Here is a 19,151-nt window from a genome sequence, read left to right on the forward strand (position 1 = left end):
AAGACTTGCAAATGCAAATATCACAGATCCAACAACCATCACCAGTGATAGGAAGGAACTGAGAGGCGTTGGGAGGGCAGCATGGCCCTTTATACCTGTGTGCACTGGTGCAAGGCACCAGAGGGCACTCATGCTGCCCTGATGGGTACTGCTGATGGAAAAATCTTCAACAATTGTGCACAAGACGTGCATGTACTGACAGTGGAAAGGACATGTGCAATCATTCAAAAAGGAACAAGTACTTTCACCTCAGAATTATCTTGGGGGTTTTTTTTGTGTGTGTAGTTTATGGTTTTAAAATTACATTATTCTATTAAAAATGTCATCTCCTCTGTTGTGTGAAACACCCATACAGTAGGAGAAATTGATTGACTATATATGGGGAACAGTTAAATTAACTATAAAACTGATGTGAACTGTGTTTTGTGTTTTAATTGCCCAGTGCTGGGACGAGAAATTTATTTATAAAGACAATAAAAATACAAAAACAGTTACTCAATTACCTTTTTCTAAAATCAAATGATGCATTTATTATTGAGAGCTACCTATCTCAAACATACACGCAAGTTCATTTGTTTCTGGGGATTGTGGCTCTTTTCATCTTAACCTAATAAGAAGGGTAACTATGGAAGAGAGATGTTTGCAGAATCAATATGCCACTGTTAGTTCATAATAATATGCTTAATTTCCTATTTATCAAGAGATAGAAGAAAATCCCTTCCCCCTCTCAACCTCCCGCAAAAGATTATTTACACTTTACCATAACTGTTGTTCTTTGAGATGTTCCATGCATGTGGATCCCATTCATGGTGTGCATATGCCCTTTGCACAGATGTTCAGAAGTTTTATCAGCAGTGTCCACTAGGGGTTGCACATGCAGTCTTCATGCCCTCATGCTCCATTTCAGAGGGCATAAAGGGCTGAGTAACCCTGCCCACCTCTCAGTTCTTTCTAACCACCCTTTGGCAGGCAGTTGGAACAACATGGTGTCCTTCCTTAGTACAGTTTATGGTTAAATTTCATTTAATTGTATCCACTGTATTTAATATATAGTGTAGTAGTCCCTTCATAGCCTGTCAGCAAACAACAACAACATTTTTTTAGCAAGTTTTAGTTTTAGTTAGGCTTTTTGCGGTACCAAGTCTAGTCTTTATGCCTGAACCTTAAACACCTTGCTTTAAGCCATGCCTATCATTTAGAGTGGTAATTCCCCTCAAGGATGGACATGACAAATGTCTATATTATTTAGGGGAGAGTCATATCTAAGTGCACAATCTGTAGAGTATTTAAAAAGTGCACTCAAAAATCCAGGGAATCAAGATGAAAAAACTTTCTCACAGAGAAATCCATGAGAGCTGCATCAGATTCAGAGGTGATCTGAGGTGTGTGAAGCTGCAGACCAATAGTACATTTTATTTATTCACTGACCCGCTGAAGATGCCATTGGTTGCTTTGCCAAAGAGCCAGACTTTTAGTGCCTAACAAGAAGGGAGGTTATTTCTGGCTCCAAAGACTCAAAGAGAATTCATTCATCTAATAAGAACCCTAAATCTCAGATTACAAAACCACTAGAGCAGTCAGACACCATGGCTGCCTGTGGGAGTAAGGCGCATACTGCCAAACCATCTTCTTGGCAATAGTCCCTATCTCCAGTACCACACAAGAAATCTGAGGTACAGGTACCGAGGAACTCACTTAAAGTGGCCACAAGCAAGAAAGAACCATGTGCAACTTCAGCTTTTTCGAGTGCCTGAGTTCGTCAACACAGTCAAAAGGATTTTTCAGTACTGTTCTGCATAGTGCTGCAGTCAAAGTGGCATTATATATTGGCACCAGCAAAACACCTGGCACTGATGTGAACAGAGTCGGACTCCTTGGCACCAGCTCAAAAGGCATTAAAGAGCATGGCGCTGATTCAAACAGTACCGAGGTACATGGTTATGGGCAAAAGGAAATCAGATATCCGCTACCTACACTCAGTACAGGGATCATCTGCTAGTGTCTCCTTTATAGACACAGCTGATACCAGAGTCTCCTTTACCGTACTTCTCTCCTACATTAAGCAAGTCAGAATGTCCACCATAGCATGAACACCGAATGCCTGTCATGAAGATTGCATTGAGACCTCACATTGAGGATCAGAGAAATCCTTCCACAGCTCAGTAAGTTATAGCACCTCCAGGTCCAGATAGTCTTTTAGAAAGTTCTTTTTCCTCCTCGTCATCACAGGCCTCCAGTAGAGGCTAGTCCCCAGAGCATCAACCATCTTCATCGGCTCCATCGAGGGACAGTGAATGTAACAGAGGAGGTGCCTCTAAAACCACTGCATTTTGGGCTCTGCCACAAGAGCCATCTTTTGTTCTTTGGGTTCCATCATCTTGGTTTAATATGCTTTACCCATATGCTTTTCAACATTGGCCATGCTCGCCTCTTTGTCCTTAACACCAAGTCATCATTTGGCTTCACACACAAGACCAGCATTTAAATGGCCTCAGAGGTCTGTCCCTTCTCCCACAGGGCAGGCTGTTTCCGAAGTTCAATAACCACTTTCTGAAGAGGATGAAGGAGAAATGCAAACATTTCACGAGAGAAGTAGATCACATCATGGAATGGGCCCGTAAACTGAGAAAACCTGTTTCAATAAAGGAAAGAATACCCCACTGACCACAGACACCTAGTTGTCACCCACCATTCTGAAAGAAATCTTTTCTGAACCCCTCTTCAAGGCTTTCAGACAAACCCCCAACCTCGCCAACCTCATCATCAGAAGCAAGCTTCCCACAGACCAGGCCACACCAACTCAAAGCAGCACCAGACCCTGCCAGAATAACAGATGCAAAATCTGCAGATATACCTCCACTGCTACAATGATAAATATCTCCCACAAACACCTATCAAGATTTATGGGTCCTACACATGCCTATCACAACATGTGGAATACCATATGTAGTGCATCATATGTCCCAATAACAACTCTGTGGGAGACACCAGATAATCACTATGCTCTCGAATGAACTTACACAGAAAAATGATAAAAGACAAAAATACTATATCACCCATGGCCAAACACTTTTCACAAAGTGATCACTCCATATCTGATTTTTCAGTACTTGTCCTCAAAGGAAACGTACACAACATCTTCAAATGGCAAGGCTGGGGACTTAAATTCATAACACTCCTATACACTAAAAACCATGGATTTAACAGGAAAACTGGTTTCGTGGCTCATTACAACAATCTGTAACACATGCACCTGCATGCTAACCCTTAATGGTCCATATCCAACCCCTCTTGCATAACAATCTAACCCTTATTGCCCATTCCATCTCAAGTGACCCCTTATAAAATTTATCTCGTATGCTTAACTATCTGTCCCAACTTGTATTTAGCTCAGACACTCTGATTTCTTTTCCCAGACCTAAAGAAAAAATTTGTGTAATTTGAAAGCTTGCACCTTCCACCAGAAGTTCATCCAATAAAGATATTACCTCTCCTACCTTGTCTCTCTCATATCCTGGGACCAACAGGGCTACAACAACACAAGAAAATCCATCTCTTAGGGGCTTCTAATCTTCCCTGGATGAAGTTGTTGTCTCCTCCATTCACATGACTGCAGATGATTTTAAAGCTTACCAGGAGCTTTTAAAGAGAATGGCAGAAGTGTCTTTGGAGTTGGTCCATTAGAAAACACACAAACTGTTTGATATTCTTCAACCAGTTGCATAAAACAGGATAGCTCACCTTATTAATGAAAGAATTTTTGAACCCACAAAGGACTTGTGACTACTTTGGCATCTATCACAGTGACCTCAGAGAAGGCTGAACATAAATACTAAGTCCCCCACAAAAGGGATTTGAGTACCTCTGTATGTACCTGGCACCAAAATCCTTAGTAGATACTGTGGCTAATGAAAAAAACAAACAGATAACAAGGTCTACTTGAGAAGAAAAAGAACAAAACAAAAAAAAAAAAGATGTATTTGGCCAAAAGGTTATTCTTCTGCTTGTCTTTGGGTCAGAATTGCAAACTATAAAGCTAGGCTGGCAAGTATAATTATTTCTAGTGGTGCAGAACAGCAGATTTCATGGACAAACTACCATCAGATATCAAAGAGAAATTTAAATTAGTTTGTTTAGAGGGACAACTAATTGCTAAGACCTCCTTTCTGGCAGGTTTGGACTCAGCTGACACAGGACAAAGACTGATGGTTACAGGTGTTACCATGAGGAGAGATTCATGGTTATCTACTTTGGGTCCGCATAAGGAGGTGCAAAGAACACTGCAAGACTTACCATTTGATGGAAAAGAGCTGTTTAATTGAAAAATGGATGACACATTGCACTCCTTGAAGGACTCTCAAACCACACTTAGATTTTTGGGACTATATACCTCCAAATTTTAGAAGGAAGCATTATAAATGTCAGCTTTCTTGTACACAGAGATCTCAACCAGCTACCTCTTCTTATTTTTACACCTCTTATTATTATTTTTACCACCAAATAAGATGAAAAAGAGGTCAAGGTATCAAAAGAGAAAGCCATTTCCATTTGTCCTCTACCCAGCCATTTCAATCTCAGAAACAAGAGTTTAATGCTCCAGTTGAGGATACTGCTCTAGACTCTGTGGATCGATACCTTTCCTACCTTCCTTTTGGTTCCCATCTCTTTTTCTTCAAGGAGGCTTGGGCTGCAATTACCTAAGACTGCTGGGTCTTTCTGGTGATCCAAGAGGGGTACACCCTCCAATTCTGTAATATATCTCCCCACACCCACCCACCCATTCCCCTTTTCAGGGACTACTCGTATGGGAGTCCCATGCAGAAAGAAACAGAATCTCTACTATAGCTGGGCACAACAGAGCCAGTGCCTCTGGCTTCAAGGAAAAAGGATTTTATTTTCCTTATTCAGAAAAAGAAAGGGAGTTGGTGGCCTGTACCACAGCTCAGGTTTTTCAGTGTTTATATTGTCCATGCCAAATTTCACATGGCGGCTCCCACATCTATCATACCTTCTTTAAGACTGTTTCAGTACCCTCAGCTTGCAGGATGCGTACTTTCTGGTTGATACATCCATTGCCTGGAAGTTTCTTTGCTTCGCGATACCAAATAATCATGATTAGTTGAGAGTGTTTCTGTTGGCCCTTCAACTACACTTGGAGTGTTCTCAAAATTGCAGTCAATGGTAGCAGCTTATCTTAGTTAAAAATTATTATTATGGTGATTATTATTTTTGCCAACAGGGTATAGAGCAAACACTACACTATCAAATACAATTGCTAAAACTAAATCAAAAGTTTACAGTAACAACAAACTAATTATTCTAAGGAAGGATCCTGTTGTTTCAACTCTCTGCCAAAGAGTGGTTAGAAGGAACTGAACGGTGGGCAAAGTTGCTTTCCCTTTTTGCCTTAGGAGAGGAGGGGGAGGGTGTGAAGCTGCATGTTCAACCCCTAGTGGACACTGCTGATAAAACTTCTGAATGCACACTGCCAGTGGGATCCACATGCACACAGATTCAAAGAACAACATGACTTTGAAGTAAATGGCATCTATAAACAGAAAGACCAGAAAACTTGTGCTAATATCTTTAAAACACATTAAATGACTGTTAATCAATTTTGAAATTCCAGCTGCTGTGACCACTTACTGATACCCCAGCCGTGACATGTATAAAGCACAGGAAAAAAAGTTTAATAGTCTTGAACAAATCACAGAATAGAGTAAAAGTTTAGATTGTATGGAGGAACTTTTCTTTTTACAAAAGAATAGCAACGTTAAATAAGGGTTAGCATAATAAATAAGCATTTATATTCCTAACAGGACTGATCTAAACTCACTGAAGTCAATTAATAAGCTCCTACTGACTTCAAAAGACTTTGGACAGGCTCAATCTGAAAACTTCCTGAACTATTCATGCACATTTTACCAGATTATATTCAAACTAAATATGAGCAGTCTCAATTTTGGAGTCCACCAAATCTTTTGTTGTAGGTCTAATTTTTCATAAATTATGAGAAAAGAGATTTATTAAAAACAATCCAATTATCATACCTGTAACATTAAGATTAGACACTATCTGTAGTTTTATGGGTAAAATAATAAGAAAACATACTTACATGTTTTGTTATAAAGGAATAAATGTATATAGTGTAGTTGAACATTACTTACAGGGAATATCTCGGTAGCCATTTTCTAGTGCACAAAAGTAATTCAAGAATTCTTGTGTTGGAATTTTGAAAATTTCAAACAAGCCAGTGTCTTGGAACAAGGTGTATGTCACCTAAACACATATTAAAATTAATTTTGGTTTTAAAAAGTGTCAAAGTTTAATCATTTTAGCTTCATTCAACTTTAAGAATATTCTGCTATATTTTTTATTTAAGTATACTGTTAAAATTGTTAAATTATTAAATTTAGTTGATGCTTCATTAAAAATGAGTCATTGAGCACTGATGTGCTATTAATACAGTTTGCAGGAATTCTTTCCATCTAAACAGACAACTATCTTACCACTCTCTTGAAATCAAAATGAAAAAAAATCTGCAAATCTCTTTACTGAAATGACCCCAATGCACCTTCTTACTTTCTTTTCCTGTCTTTAATCTTTTACGCATGCTATGCTAGAAGAATTATGCTGTTTTCTATTACTGAGGAGCAGAGTTGCCAAACAGTCCCTATCCCAAAGCTTTAGATCAATGGTGAGTAACCTGCGGCTCGCAGGCTGCAGGTTGCCCACCAATGCTTTAGACAATCTTTCAAGTATAGACTTGATTAAGAGATCTGTCAAAGTAGAATTCTCAGGCTTCCTAGGAGAAAATAGATAAAGGTTCCTCTTGCAGCCTTCCTTCCCCCTATAAACTGTTCACTGGAACTCTCTTTTAGGAATGCAGTACATATACATTTAAATAATCACATTCAAGTGGTTCCAGTGTCCTCATCCTAACCCAAGAAGCTATGCAAGAAATTCCCCCTGAATTCTAGCTTCTCCAAGGGCACTCCTGTCTCTATAGGTAGGCTGATACCAACTTCCTTCATTAGGGAAACTGGGATGAAGGTAAATTAGAACAGTGAGGACATTTCTGAGGCATCAAAAGATCTGCACTGCCAATTTCAGTCTAAAAGGAAAATATCTAAGAAAGTTATGACTCTCTCAGAGGTTTAGAACAGAGTGACAGTGCCATTACTGTGGCGCTATTACATAGTTTATTATTATTATGATGCTAGGTGCTATACAAATGCACAGTGTAGCACAAATCCCTATCTTAAAGAGCTTATCTTTGAAACAAATGCAAGGAAGATACAATAAATGGGTGTTATAAACAATAGGAGGGAAAAGGGGTGAGGGGAGAATAACTAGGAGAAGATTACATGGTTCCACAGTTTAACCAATGCACAACTTGACAGTACTAAATCATCTGAAAGATTTTTTTCTTTTATAAATACATCAATAAGAGAATAAATAAAATCTGCTATCAGCTATCCCCGACTGTCCTTCAGCCTAGCCATTAGTGGCTGGCAGACTTCCTGTAAACTTCACAGTGGAAGTGGAGTCTTGAAGAAAGAGTAGTAGCCTTATGAATTAGGTCAGGGAGTGCATTCTATTTAAGAGGCAGCATGGAAGAAGGAATAGCGTTGTTTATGGGAGAAACAGAAAAGGCTACTAGAAAGATTGCCTCTCCCGCCTCAGCTGTGACTTTCAATGACAACTACATTCCACCAAAAACCATGAAACAGTTGACAAGAGACGCTACATTCCACCAAAAAACATGAAACAGTTGACAGGAGACGTAGTCCTTTGTTGCAACCGGAGTTAAAGACTACAGAACTCACTCCCATATAAAATAAGAATTATCAATACTCTCACAGTATTCAAAATAAAATGCAAAAAATCCCACTGTTTGAGGTAAGTTTCCCACAAAATAAACAATTCTTACTGTCTACATACATGGAAGGGTAGATGAGAAGAAAATAAAATTGCTACTTTTCAAGCTATTCTTAATTTATACTCAGACTGGCAAAACAGCACCTCAGTTGTGGCTCATACATCAAAAACAGCAACAAACCTGGCTAAGGATCCTTCCAGATTTGTCTCCCATTTTTTGCAGTAGATCAAAAATTTGGAAATTCCAATTGTTCATCTTCTCCATTAATGATTCATGATCTTCTGTTATCATCAGTTCTAATGAAGGATCCTGTTCCATCTGTGTAAGAGAGAATGAACCATTTCCACAATGAGAATGAAAACCAATTTGTCACTTGTATTTAAATAGACGTTAAAATGGAAAAGTATTATTGAACTTTTTACATTTCACTGTGTTGCTGTAGTTATTCTGTGCACTTATTTTATCCCATCAACCTTTTTGCCTTGAAATGGTGACACAATATTGTTGGTCTTTACACCTACTATACATGCTGATGAACTAAAAGCATGTAAAAATTGTAGCCATGAGAAAACCCTCAATTCGTAACACAATAGTTCAAGACTTCACTTTGTATACTTTTGAGCATACTAAAAACAATTCATTTATTTTAAATGGCCCAAGAGCTTCCATGCCTTGCTGGGCTTTGATGTAAAGACTGCCAACATTTCATTCTGGTCTTAAGACTTAAGTTTTTGTACTTTTTTCTAAATCAATGCTGAAATAAAAAAAACCACACAAACATTTTGTATATAAGCTAACATAACCTGTGTCCTAATTTTTGTTTAAACATAGTTTGAACCAGCTGAAATTGATAAAAAGTGGGGTTTCAACTAGAAAATGAGATTTAAAATAGAAAAATTAGCAAACCTTACTAAGTATCACTGTACTATTCTGCTACTTTTTATTTCACAGTTTGATACCTGCACACACATATGCAGATCAGTCACGTTTTCAGAGTGAGTCTTTATAAGACAGCACATCAATTATGTTTAACAAAGTAAATTAATCCAACCAAGCATTTTCACAGGACCCATATTCATGCTGGGTGCTAGTGTAATTTGTATACTTTGAAATTTTACTTCTAAACTTAACCAGTATTTGGAATCCTGGATTCCAGTGATGCACTGTTTTCCAAAGGCTCTTATAATGTAAAGTAAGGACCTCCTTAGAATATGATATTAAAACTCACAGAGAAATACATTAATATACAACATTGCGGGTATTACTGCAATTATATGCTTACATCAGATTGCTGGTTATACTGTGTTTGATCCATTTGCTGACTGTCACTTTCTATCAACTTTTTTCTGCAGTCTCTGCTTTCTTTTCTTTCATCTTTCCATCCCTCTGCATGGTGGACTGACTCTTCTGAAATACCCGTGGTTCCGTCTTCACCTTAAATATAACAAGTGCACAATTACTATCAACAACTTATTCATAAATCAATTCAGGAATTAAGATTTTTAATTAATTGCTACTTGCTCCCACCCTTGACCCACTAGAAGTTAGATTTATTGCCTTGTGACTTCTGCAAAGTCCACCTTTTCTTTTCTCTTCTCAAGCTATTAAGCAGAGAGTGCCCTGAAGAAGGGGATGGTTACATTCATCAGCCTGTGTTTTAACTAAGAGGACACTATGGATGCCTATAAGATATATTTTATATATTCAAATAATTTTAATATTTTATATTAATATTCCCCCAAATAAATTTGTCATTTAAGCTCAAATTGTGTCCTTTACAATACAGCATTTATTATTTTACAATTCCACATTCATTAAAATCTCAAACCAACCTTTCCATATCCTTCTATGCATTAGACACATTGCAAAAGAGGGGATGGAAAATCATTGTACTGTACCACACTGTGCTTATTGCATCTTCCTGTTTATTGGATGCACATTTGTTTATTAAATGCGAGCAAATAAGTTTGTAATACTCCAGCATCAAACTCCTTAACTGTTACATTTTATCATTGTAGATACTTATATGTCTCCTTTGGTGAAACATGAGTGGCTAAATGCTTCACTTTTTGCACTTCCTTTCTGACAAATTTAAGAGTTTAAATAAATGTGACAATAAATACTCTACAGAGTTAGTGGAGAAGACTGGGAGATTATTTTAAAAAAGCAGTAATCTTAAAAGAATTAAAATATTACAAGCAGATAATGCTCTCTTCTCTAAAAGTAAATGAAAACAGATTACAGAATCAGATATATGGTTCACTATTCAGCATGCTTTTGGGTGCTAGGTATTTTACTGTCAACAGAGAAAGATATGGTCCTGGTCTAGAAAGAGTTCACAAATAATAGATTTTTTGTTTCATTTGCAGTTCAAAAAAATTGGTTCAATCTGAAATAAAACCAAATATTCTGATTTTTTGGGGGCAAATCTAAAAAGTCAGCAAAAAAAAATTGCTCTGGGGCCAGAGAGACAAAAAGCCATTCAGACTTTTCCCCCAGCTCAGGGAGCTGGAATGGCAGAGAGGTGTGGTGCTCAGCCTCTCCAGGCTGGGTGCTTGGGGACAGGGGAAAGACTGAGTGACCAAAGCTCTTTTCTAAGTAGCATAGATGTATGTGCGCTGCATATTCCTATGGTTCTCAGTTCACTTCTGAATCCAACTCAAGATACTGGTCCTAAAGAAATATGAAAAGGATACCTTAGGGCTTGTCTTCACTAGCAGGATCAGTCGACCTAAGTTATGCTACTTCAGCTACGTGAACAACAACATAGCTGGAGTCTACATAGCTTAGGCTGACTTACGTGGTGTCTTCACTGCACTGTGTTGACAGGAGACACTCTTTGTTTAACTTACCTTACTCTTCTCGGAGAGGTGGAGTACCAGAGTCAACTGGAGAGGGCTCTGCCGTCAATTTAGCAGGTCTTCACTAGACCTGCTAAATCAACACCCACTGCATCAGTTGCAGCAGCATCGATCTCCCTGGTAGTGAAGACAAGCCCTCAGATTGTCTCTCCATTCATGATCCATGAAGACAACTGAACTTATCAGAAACACAAATTATTGTGGAACATTTTATCACTAAGGCGAAGATGTATCAGAATGAGTTCTAGTCAAATTGATTTCAGAGTTCAGTTGTAAAACCCACTTTTTTTATAGTAGTCTACACAAAACAGAAATCGAGGAATGAATAATAGAAAGGGAAGAGGTGAAAGAAGAGGGCAACCAAACAGATTTCTCTTGATATAAACATCTAAACCAGTATGTCAAGAACAGAATGCACAAGTCCATTTCAAGTTTGAATTCACGCTATTCTTAAATTCTGTAGGCACTCAAGCAAAGGGAGTGGAAACCACTCTGAATCGCGGAAAGAGGTTGGAACGAATGAACCGCCATTGGGAGTACAGCTGATATAGCTGGCTCCTATGAATCCCCTCCCTCAGCATCTCGTTCAGGGGTGAAGGGTGTAGTGGAGTAGAAAGGGGGAATGGACAGAGAGTAATGTGATCTGGTATCCCCAACTGACGTTTGGTCCCTTGAGAAGTACGGTAGCTGGTTAAAGTCTGGTAGCAGAAAAAATTTAAAGTAATCCATTTTCACAAAAATCAGGCCAGATCACTGGTACACTTTGGCTGCTTTGTGCCACTCCAGCAGTGCAAAGATGTAAATCTAGTTTAACTGGCCAATAATTCTTCAGATGGCCTCGACAGGTTCTTCATAATGAAAATCAGTTGTTTGTTTTTTATCTTATTTTCATTCAAAGACTTCACAGGAGAGTTTCATAAGACAAAAATAACTTCCCTGATGGAGAGTGTGTGGAAAAAGCTACACTGTAGAATTTTAACCTATTATTCATAGAAATTGAATTATTACAACACAGTGACTGCTAGTCAGGAGGTAGGAAAGTACATTTTGTTGGGTGACATGTTAAAAGTTCAGAAAACCAGCTACAGAGCATTAAAAACTCCATTTGCTTGCAAAATTATAAAGCCAGAAGTAGGCATCTGTTAGAAAACATAACTTTAGTGAACAGGATACACATAAGACTATGCCATCTCCTATCCTAGCTCAAGAAATTGAGAGATAATAAACCAGATACTTAGGGATCTACTAAAATGGTTACTGAAAAGATATGCGTATGAATTGTTTGGAAGTATAGGAAAATTTTTAATGTGGACTTTTAAAATTGCTTATTTGACTATTGAGAAAGCATAGTGAAGCACTAGCAAATATCTGCATATTTTGAAATCCTACCTGATTTTCTACCTTGATATTCTGCACCAGATTCTGACTTTGATGTTGAAATATGCTTGAGAAGTTTATGTCCACAGCTTACAGAATAAACAAGACAAGAAACAATATTAGCTTATTTCTTTTTTTCCCACTTCTGATTGCTGTATGAATACTAGTTACTATGCTATTATTCAGATACTTGCAGCCATATCACCTTGGTAAATCTCATAATGTTAGCAGGATACTTTAGATAAGTAACCTTCAATGTGCTACCAGAAGTAGTGTTGGTCATTTGAAAGGTGACTGAATCAGAATAGAATTAATTCCCAAACATGGGGTTTCCCTTCCCCTCCTAAAACATAAAGTATAGCACTCCTAGTACAGAATGGTTGCCACATTCAATTACAGAGCAATGAAATATGTAAAGTGTATTTACAGCCCTTCCCGATAATAGATGCCACATATACATTGGATATAAATTAGTATGAGAAGTTATCTTTCACAGATATATCAAGTTTGGTTAGGAAAAAAGGAAATCAGTATGATTTTTAATATAAAAGTGTTGATATTTATAGCATATAATAATTTGCTTTTATACTTTTGAATACTTCTGAGGGTTTACAGTACCTGTTACAAGTATAGCTTGTAGAAGCTTTAACTTGCTGCTGAAAATCTGGAGAACTAAATGTATATCCCAGAGGTTTATGTAAATTAACACTTGGCTTAGTAAGAAAATCAGCAGTATCAGGAAATTCTACAGGTGATCGATTGACAAGGGACCCACTGGAGATAGACCCATGATTAGATGAACCAACAGGACTCAAGCTAGGGGAAGTACCTGCAAAAACATACATATAATAATTTCCTGAGTATTTCTTTAAAGCACAAAAAATAATGTTTTTTAAAGATCAAAATGAAAAATAAGAAAATTCTACAGCTTAATAAGAACAAAGTGACAGGTGAAAGAAATACTACAGATGGATCAAACTATTAAATACATATCAGACATCAAGACTTATTCACTGTTTTGGTTTTATACACAAGCAATACAGGTTAGGCTGCACATCTGAGTGATTTGTTGAGTGCATGCTCTGTTCAGTGTTTAAACTTCTCCATATAAAAACTGTATATCAGCTTCTGGAAGAGATTTGAACTTCACACTTACATATGAGATCCCCAGTGAAAATGTATGTGTAAAACCTAACTTTTTGTTTAGTAACTTGGTTTTAATGTATGTGGTTTTAATACTTATGTTAGGAGGGGCTGTTCGCATTGATTATTAAGTTTCCCCTACACTTACCTTTATAAGACCCTGTTTTCAGGTGCTTGTGATTTTGCTAAACCGTAACTGTCTGCACTAAAATTTTCTATGCTGGTTGTCTGCCTCAGGCTGAGTTTTTATGGAAAATTTCAGCCACAACAGTTCATCTGTTTCTGAGAATAATGCTAGAAAAAAATAAGTTGTTTGCAACATTAAAAAATTCTGGTGACCTTTACTTTAAAAACTCTAGCATCTCCATGCTTTGGAGCAGAGACTTTAAATTTGGCAGGAAGGTAGCTTTGCGTCACAGATATGCCTTTCACTGTTCCTGTGAAAATGTGCCAAAATTTGGCCAAGTTTTAAGCCTTTGAAAAACTACAGTTTCCATATGATCAGTAGATTTCTTAGATTTAGCAGCTAAAATCTCTGTATTCTTTGTGCACTGAGCATGCTCAAGCCTCTCACAGCTCCTAGTGCTGATCAGATTGTACATGTGCCATTTGCACAGTGTGACTGAGCATGTTCCTTCCAGCCTAGGGATGCAGGGGCAAAGCAGGGAGTCTTTACTTTCAATAACCCCCTGCTGGCACCCACGCAGCATGGAGAAGGAAACTGCCTGACTTGAATACAAAAGGGCAAGATTCAGATCCGGGGAGTTAAGTGGAAGGGCAAAAGGTGTATATGGGACAAGGAGCCAGGCAGGGCGAACTGGGACTGGAGGCTGGCAGGGCGGAGAGATAGAAACTGGAAGTTTGCGGGACACCGAGACTGGGAGCCATGAAGGGACATGGGAGGGTCAGTTTGTGTGTGGCGGGGGGGGGGGAGGGGTGTGGGGGGGATAATTGAGACTGAATGAAAAACAGGGGGGATATGGGGCTGACTGGGGGAAGGGCAGATGGATGTGAGAATGAATTGAGTATAGGGGCAGAACAGGGACTGGCTAAGCAAAGAGACTGGGACAAGGAGCTGGAGGAAGCAGAGACATTGAGATTGGACAAGAAACCCAGATTGGGAGACTGGGACAGGGAGCCAGTAGGTACAGGGAACATGGGCTGGAAGAACCAGGGAAATTACTAGAAGTCAGATGGAAGAGGGGGCTGGGAATGCCTGGATAAGGAAACTGGGGCCAAGGAAATAAGAAAGTGGGGTGGGGACTGGGAATGGCTGGACAAGAAGAATGGGAGTTGGGAGGAGGTAGAGACATGGAAACTGGAAGTGCAACAGCGAGTCTAGAGGGCTGAGTCTAAGACTTACTATACAAGGATACTGTAACTGAGATGAGAAGTCTGAGAAGAATGGTACTGGGACAAGGAGCCAGATGTGAGGAAGAGACAGGACTGGGACAAGGACAAGTTGGAGGGGATTTGGCAGTAGGGGGGGGTCAGATGGGGGAAGATAGGCAGAAGAGTCCATACATACTAGAGGACACTTCCCTCCATAGCCTGGAATAGAACCCAAGACCCTGAATCTCACTTTTACTTTGCTGTCAGCAAATATCTGTGAAATCCACTAGCAAAGTGACTCCATCATCCTCTAGTGCTGGTTGATATAGAAGATGACAACCTACTACTTCTGTCAGTTTCTCCATTAATTCAAGTGGCAGAGGTCTGTGTACTGGACCTAAAGGTTCCAGCCCCATTAATGACTCATGTGAATATCAATATGATATAAGATAGAATTTTTGTGTTTTCAGTTTGCTTTTTTAAAGATCGAGGAAATTACACACATGTACACACAATATTAAAAAAAAACACTTAAGACTGCAAAATCAAGCACTCAGTTAGGAAATGCAATGTGCAACCTTAATTCCCACCCTCCCCCCTCCGTATGTATGTATTATGTAACAGATTTTAATTACATAATTATACAGTAACTCCTCACTTAATGTCCTCCCGCTTAACGTTGTTTCCAAGTTACATCGCTACTCCATTAGGGAACACGCTCATTTAAAGTTGTGCAATGCTTCCTTATAACGTCGTTTGGCTGCCTGCTCTGTCCACTGTTTGTAGGATTCTGTGGAAGAGCAGCGACTTTACAAGGGAGCATTGCACAAGTTCCTCTTCTCTGCCTCCTATCCCTCCCTTTCTCCCTCCGTCCCAACGCTTAGGACTTTCTGGGAGGGAGGGAGCAGGGAAGCTGCCCTCCACCCCTGGCCAGGCAGGGCCACCCAGAACACAGGGGCTTTAGGGGTTGCAGGGCCCTGGGCTAAGGGGGCCCCAGGACTGCAGCTCTAAAGCCCCTTTCGGAATGCAGCCCTGCGAGAATGGGCTGGAGGACTCAGGAGGAGCAGGGGAGCGCTGCTTCTCTCCGGCCAGCTGGCTGCGCGGCTGCCCCTGCTCCTCCTGAGTCCTCTGGCCCGTGCTTGCAGCGCCGCATTCCCAAAGGCGCTTTAGAGCTGCAACCCGGGGCCCCAGGGCTTAGCCGGGGGCCCTGCAACCCCTAAAGGCCATGCGATCTGGGTGGCCCTGTCTGGCTGGGCAGGGGGAGGGGGGCAGCTCCCAAAATCGCAGCCACGGGGGTGATGCCGCACTGCACGGAGCCACCTGTACACCCCCTGCACCAAACAGGAACTGCCCCAGGTAAGTGCTCTGCACTTCCTGTCTGCCCCAGACCTGAGCCTCCTCCCGCACCCTAACTCCCTCCCAGATCCCGCACCCCCAGCCCTGAGCCCCAGGAGGAGAATGGAGAAAAAAAGAATGAAAAACGGGGGTGGGGAGGCGAGGGGAGATAAGAGAGAATGCACAGGGCCCCACTAACTCTAAATCCGCCACTGGAGGGAGGGGAAGGAGGGGGGAAGCCGCCACGTCTCCACTCCTCCCCCCTCTCCCTCTGAAAGTCCTAAATGCTGCCAAACAGCTGTTTGGCAGCAGGGAAGCGCTGGGAGGAAGGGGGAGGAGCGGGGATGCAGCATCCTCCAAGGAGGAGGTGGAGTGGGGATGGGAAGAGGCGGGCCTGGATTGGAGCGGGGATGGGAAGGTGGGCCTGGAGCATCCTCTGGCAAAGTCAGCGCCTGTTCTTCTGTGGGGAAGCTGCTGCTGCACAAGGTGCTTCCTAGCGTCCTTGCGTGCCTCATTGTCTACAGCGGGCTGTGCCTGTGTTGGGTAAGCCGGGGCACCTCCCCACCGCAGTACAGTACTGTACAGTATATAATGCCTTTTGTCTGTCCCCCCAAAATTTCCTTGGAACCTAACCCCCCGCATTTACATTAAATCTTATGGGAAAATTGGATTCATTTAACATCGTTTCACTTAAAGTTGCATTTTTCAGGAACATAACTACAACATTAAGTGAGGAGTTACTGTATGCTGTTTATTCCACAGAACCCTTGCCTCTTTCAGTGCACAGACAACCTTATTCCCGGCATTTCCTAATGTTTGAGTGGTTGATTTTGCAACCTTAGTAATGTTCTCTTAATTGTGTTTTTAGTGTAATTATACATATATAATAGACTACAATATATGACCGAAGACATCACTGCATATATTTAAACATGTCATATTTCCCACACTGGGTAATACTGCATTCTGTTTTCCTTAATTAAGCATGCATTTAATGTTCTATATTATCACTGAGATACTTAGTTAGTAAATATTCAGCCATATTTGAATATTTTTTTCAATTTATACATTAAAGTACAATTTTCTTTTCTCTGATATAATGTTAAAACCACAATGTTTGAATGGGTAAATGTTCAATCTGTGTAACAGAACACCCATCTCAAGTAATCTGTTTTAACAGACTGACAAAGAATCCCCAGATTGCACCATAAATTATGATGTTCCACCCTTATTAGAAGGCCATCTTTGCAAAGCAATCAACTTTTGACAATCCTTTGAGTGGTTCTTAACAGGTTTCAGTGTATTTTGAATTTATATTTATATTTTTAAAATACTGGATTACACACAGTATTTTATGCTGTATATAATGTCACCAAGGCGCTAATCTTGCAATTGACCCCATAAGAGACACAGGGGTCTATCCACATGCAACAAGTTGCAGGAGCAGGGCCTGAGTTTGTATGCTGCTTAGGGTTTAGGAAAATGAAATGAGCATAAAATCAGTCAATAAACTAGACAAACCCAATGAAAAGAATGGATTTACAAATATACAGTACATTTGAGAAATAATTATATTTTTAAGGAAAAAAGTAGCTGTGCATCCCCAATGAAACTTGTATACTTATTTTTAAACAGGCAATTAAATCTCTATTTTAAAAATTACATTACACAGTTTAATATCTTATTGAAATTACGCTAAAATCAAAGATGCATGGGTGAAATTGGCAGAATAACAGCATACTAAGGCTTCAATTTCATATGGGCAAAGAGACCAATTCTAATCTTTGGCATACGGAATACACATTATATACACACTGGTCATTACTGAATTCAACACTTACTAAGCTACTACATAGCAGCATCTGCTATTTCTATTTTCTCATATTCTACGACGATTATTAACATGTAAACTCCATTCTTAGGCTAAAAATCTCTTTTCATCAGGCTTGATCATGCAACGAATTCCATGACTTCACTGGGGCTTCCCATGGATACAGGAGTCTGCCTACATAGTGCTTATAGCACAATCAGGGCCTTGGACTGTAAGCTCCATTACTAGGTAGGGACAGTTTCTTAATATGTGTTTGTACACATCACAGTACTATGGGGACCATTTCTGAACTGAAGCCTCTAGGCACTGCTGTAATACAAATAACAATAGCAATATAATTCTGAGAATTAAAAATTTTGGCATAATAGTTATTGCAGTACAGTAACTTTGCAAAAAAAATTTCGTGACAACCATTGTGTGTGTATGTGTATATATATATCTCTCTCTTAACAAGCCTGCAGGTGTGTATGCTAATACAGTAGCAGAGAGACTTTGTCCAGTTATACAGTATTGTATTAATATTTTAGATTTGTATTGAGATAATGTTCAGTATGTCCGCTGAATATTCTTAGAAGTAAATTAGATTAAAATTATTTTCAAGCATGTGCTACATACTGATGCTAACTTACACTGATGTTATAATGTACAAAATAATATGTCAAAAAATATTGTAATGTGTGGAGTCCCACCTATAAACAAGAGGGTTTAATTTAAATCAAATTTCTCATAATCATAGCAGCATGCTGCAAAGTGTGTAGAATAACAGACTGCTATCTTACCAGCTCGTCTGGGACCTATATGATAAGTTAACGTCACCGAAGATGATCTTTGTTTTGGTATTGTCAGTAGGTTTGTACTGAAAGGCCCATTTGGATGGGATCCTTGGCTAAAATAAAAAACAATAAGAAAATATCAAGCATTCTTTTAATCTGCTTTGCTTTCTTGCTTTCTATTCAGTTGTCAGGGAAAATGCATATGTAGATCAGCACATTTTAGTGTAGTAACACAAATCTAGACACACTGAAGCAAAATGGGTAGGATATAATAACTTATACAGTACCATTACCCTTCAACAAATAAAATGAACAAGATGACAAGTTTGCGCAGAATATCCATTAGTTTTTGTCTATTATATAGAACATAAATCTTTGAGTATGACATGACACACCTAGGTAATTCTAAAAAGACATAAAAGCTGCGGCAAGTAGGCTGAAGACATATACTCACCTAACACTGTATTTTACCTTTCCTTAGTATTGTTTAGAAAATGTACCTTACCTTCTCCAATAGTTGTTTTGAGTCCTACCGCCAAATGCCACATAGTCAAGTTTTTAAAGGAATGTTCTGGCCTGACAAATTTCCTCAAGCTACCTAATTATGGATAAACTAG

The 19,151-nt window shown here is 39.4% G+C and overlaps 1 protein-coding gene across 7 annotated transcripts in view; it reads right to left on the reverse strand.

Annotated features, from left to right (window-relative positions):
• Positions 1-19,151, reverse strand: part of PDE3B (phosphodiesterase 3B) — a 289,237-nt gene that overhangs the window by 84,746 nt on the left and 185,340 nt on the right. For all 7 annotated transcript variants that reach the window (XM_075129383.1, XM_075129384.1, XM_075129382.1 and 4 more), the window contains exons 5-10: positions 18,541-18,647; positions 12,739-12,949; positions 12,133-12,209; positions 9,165-9,316; positions 8,063-8,200; positions 6,168-6,279 (exon numbers count right to left, since the gene is read on the reverse strand). In XM_075129383.1, coding sequence (XP_074985484.1) covers positions 6,168-6,279; positions 8,063-8,200; positions 9,165-9,316; positions 12,133-12,209; positions 12,739-12,949; positions 18,541-18,647 — 797 coding nt within the window. The remainder of the gene's footprint in view (positions 1-6,167; positions 6,280-8,062; positions 8,201-9,164; positions 9,317-12,132; positions 12,210-12,738; positions 12,950-18,540; positions 18,648-19,151) is intronic.

This window comes from Caretta caretta, chromosome 6 (assembly GCF_965140235.1).
Source record: "Caretta caretta isolate rCarCar2 chromosome 6, rCarCar1.hap1, whole genome shotgun sequence".
Taxonomy (NCBI): Eukaryota; Metazoa; Chordata; order Testudines; family Cheloniidae; genus Caretta; species Caretta caretta.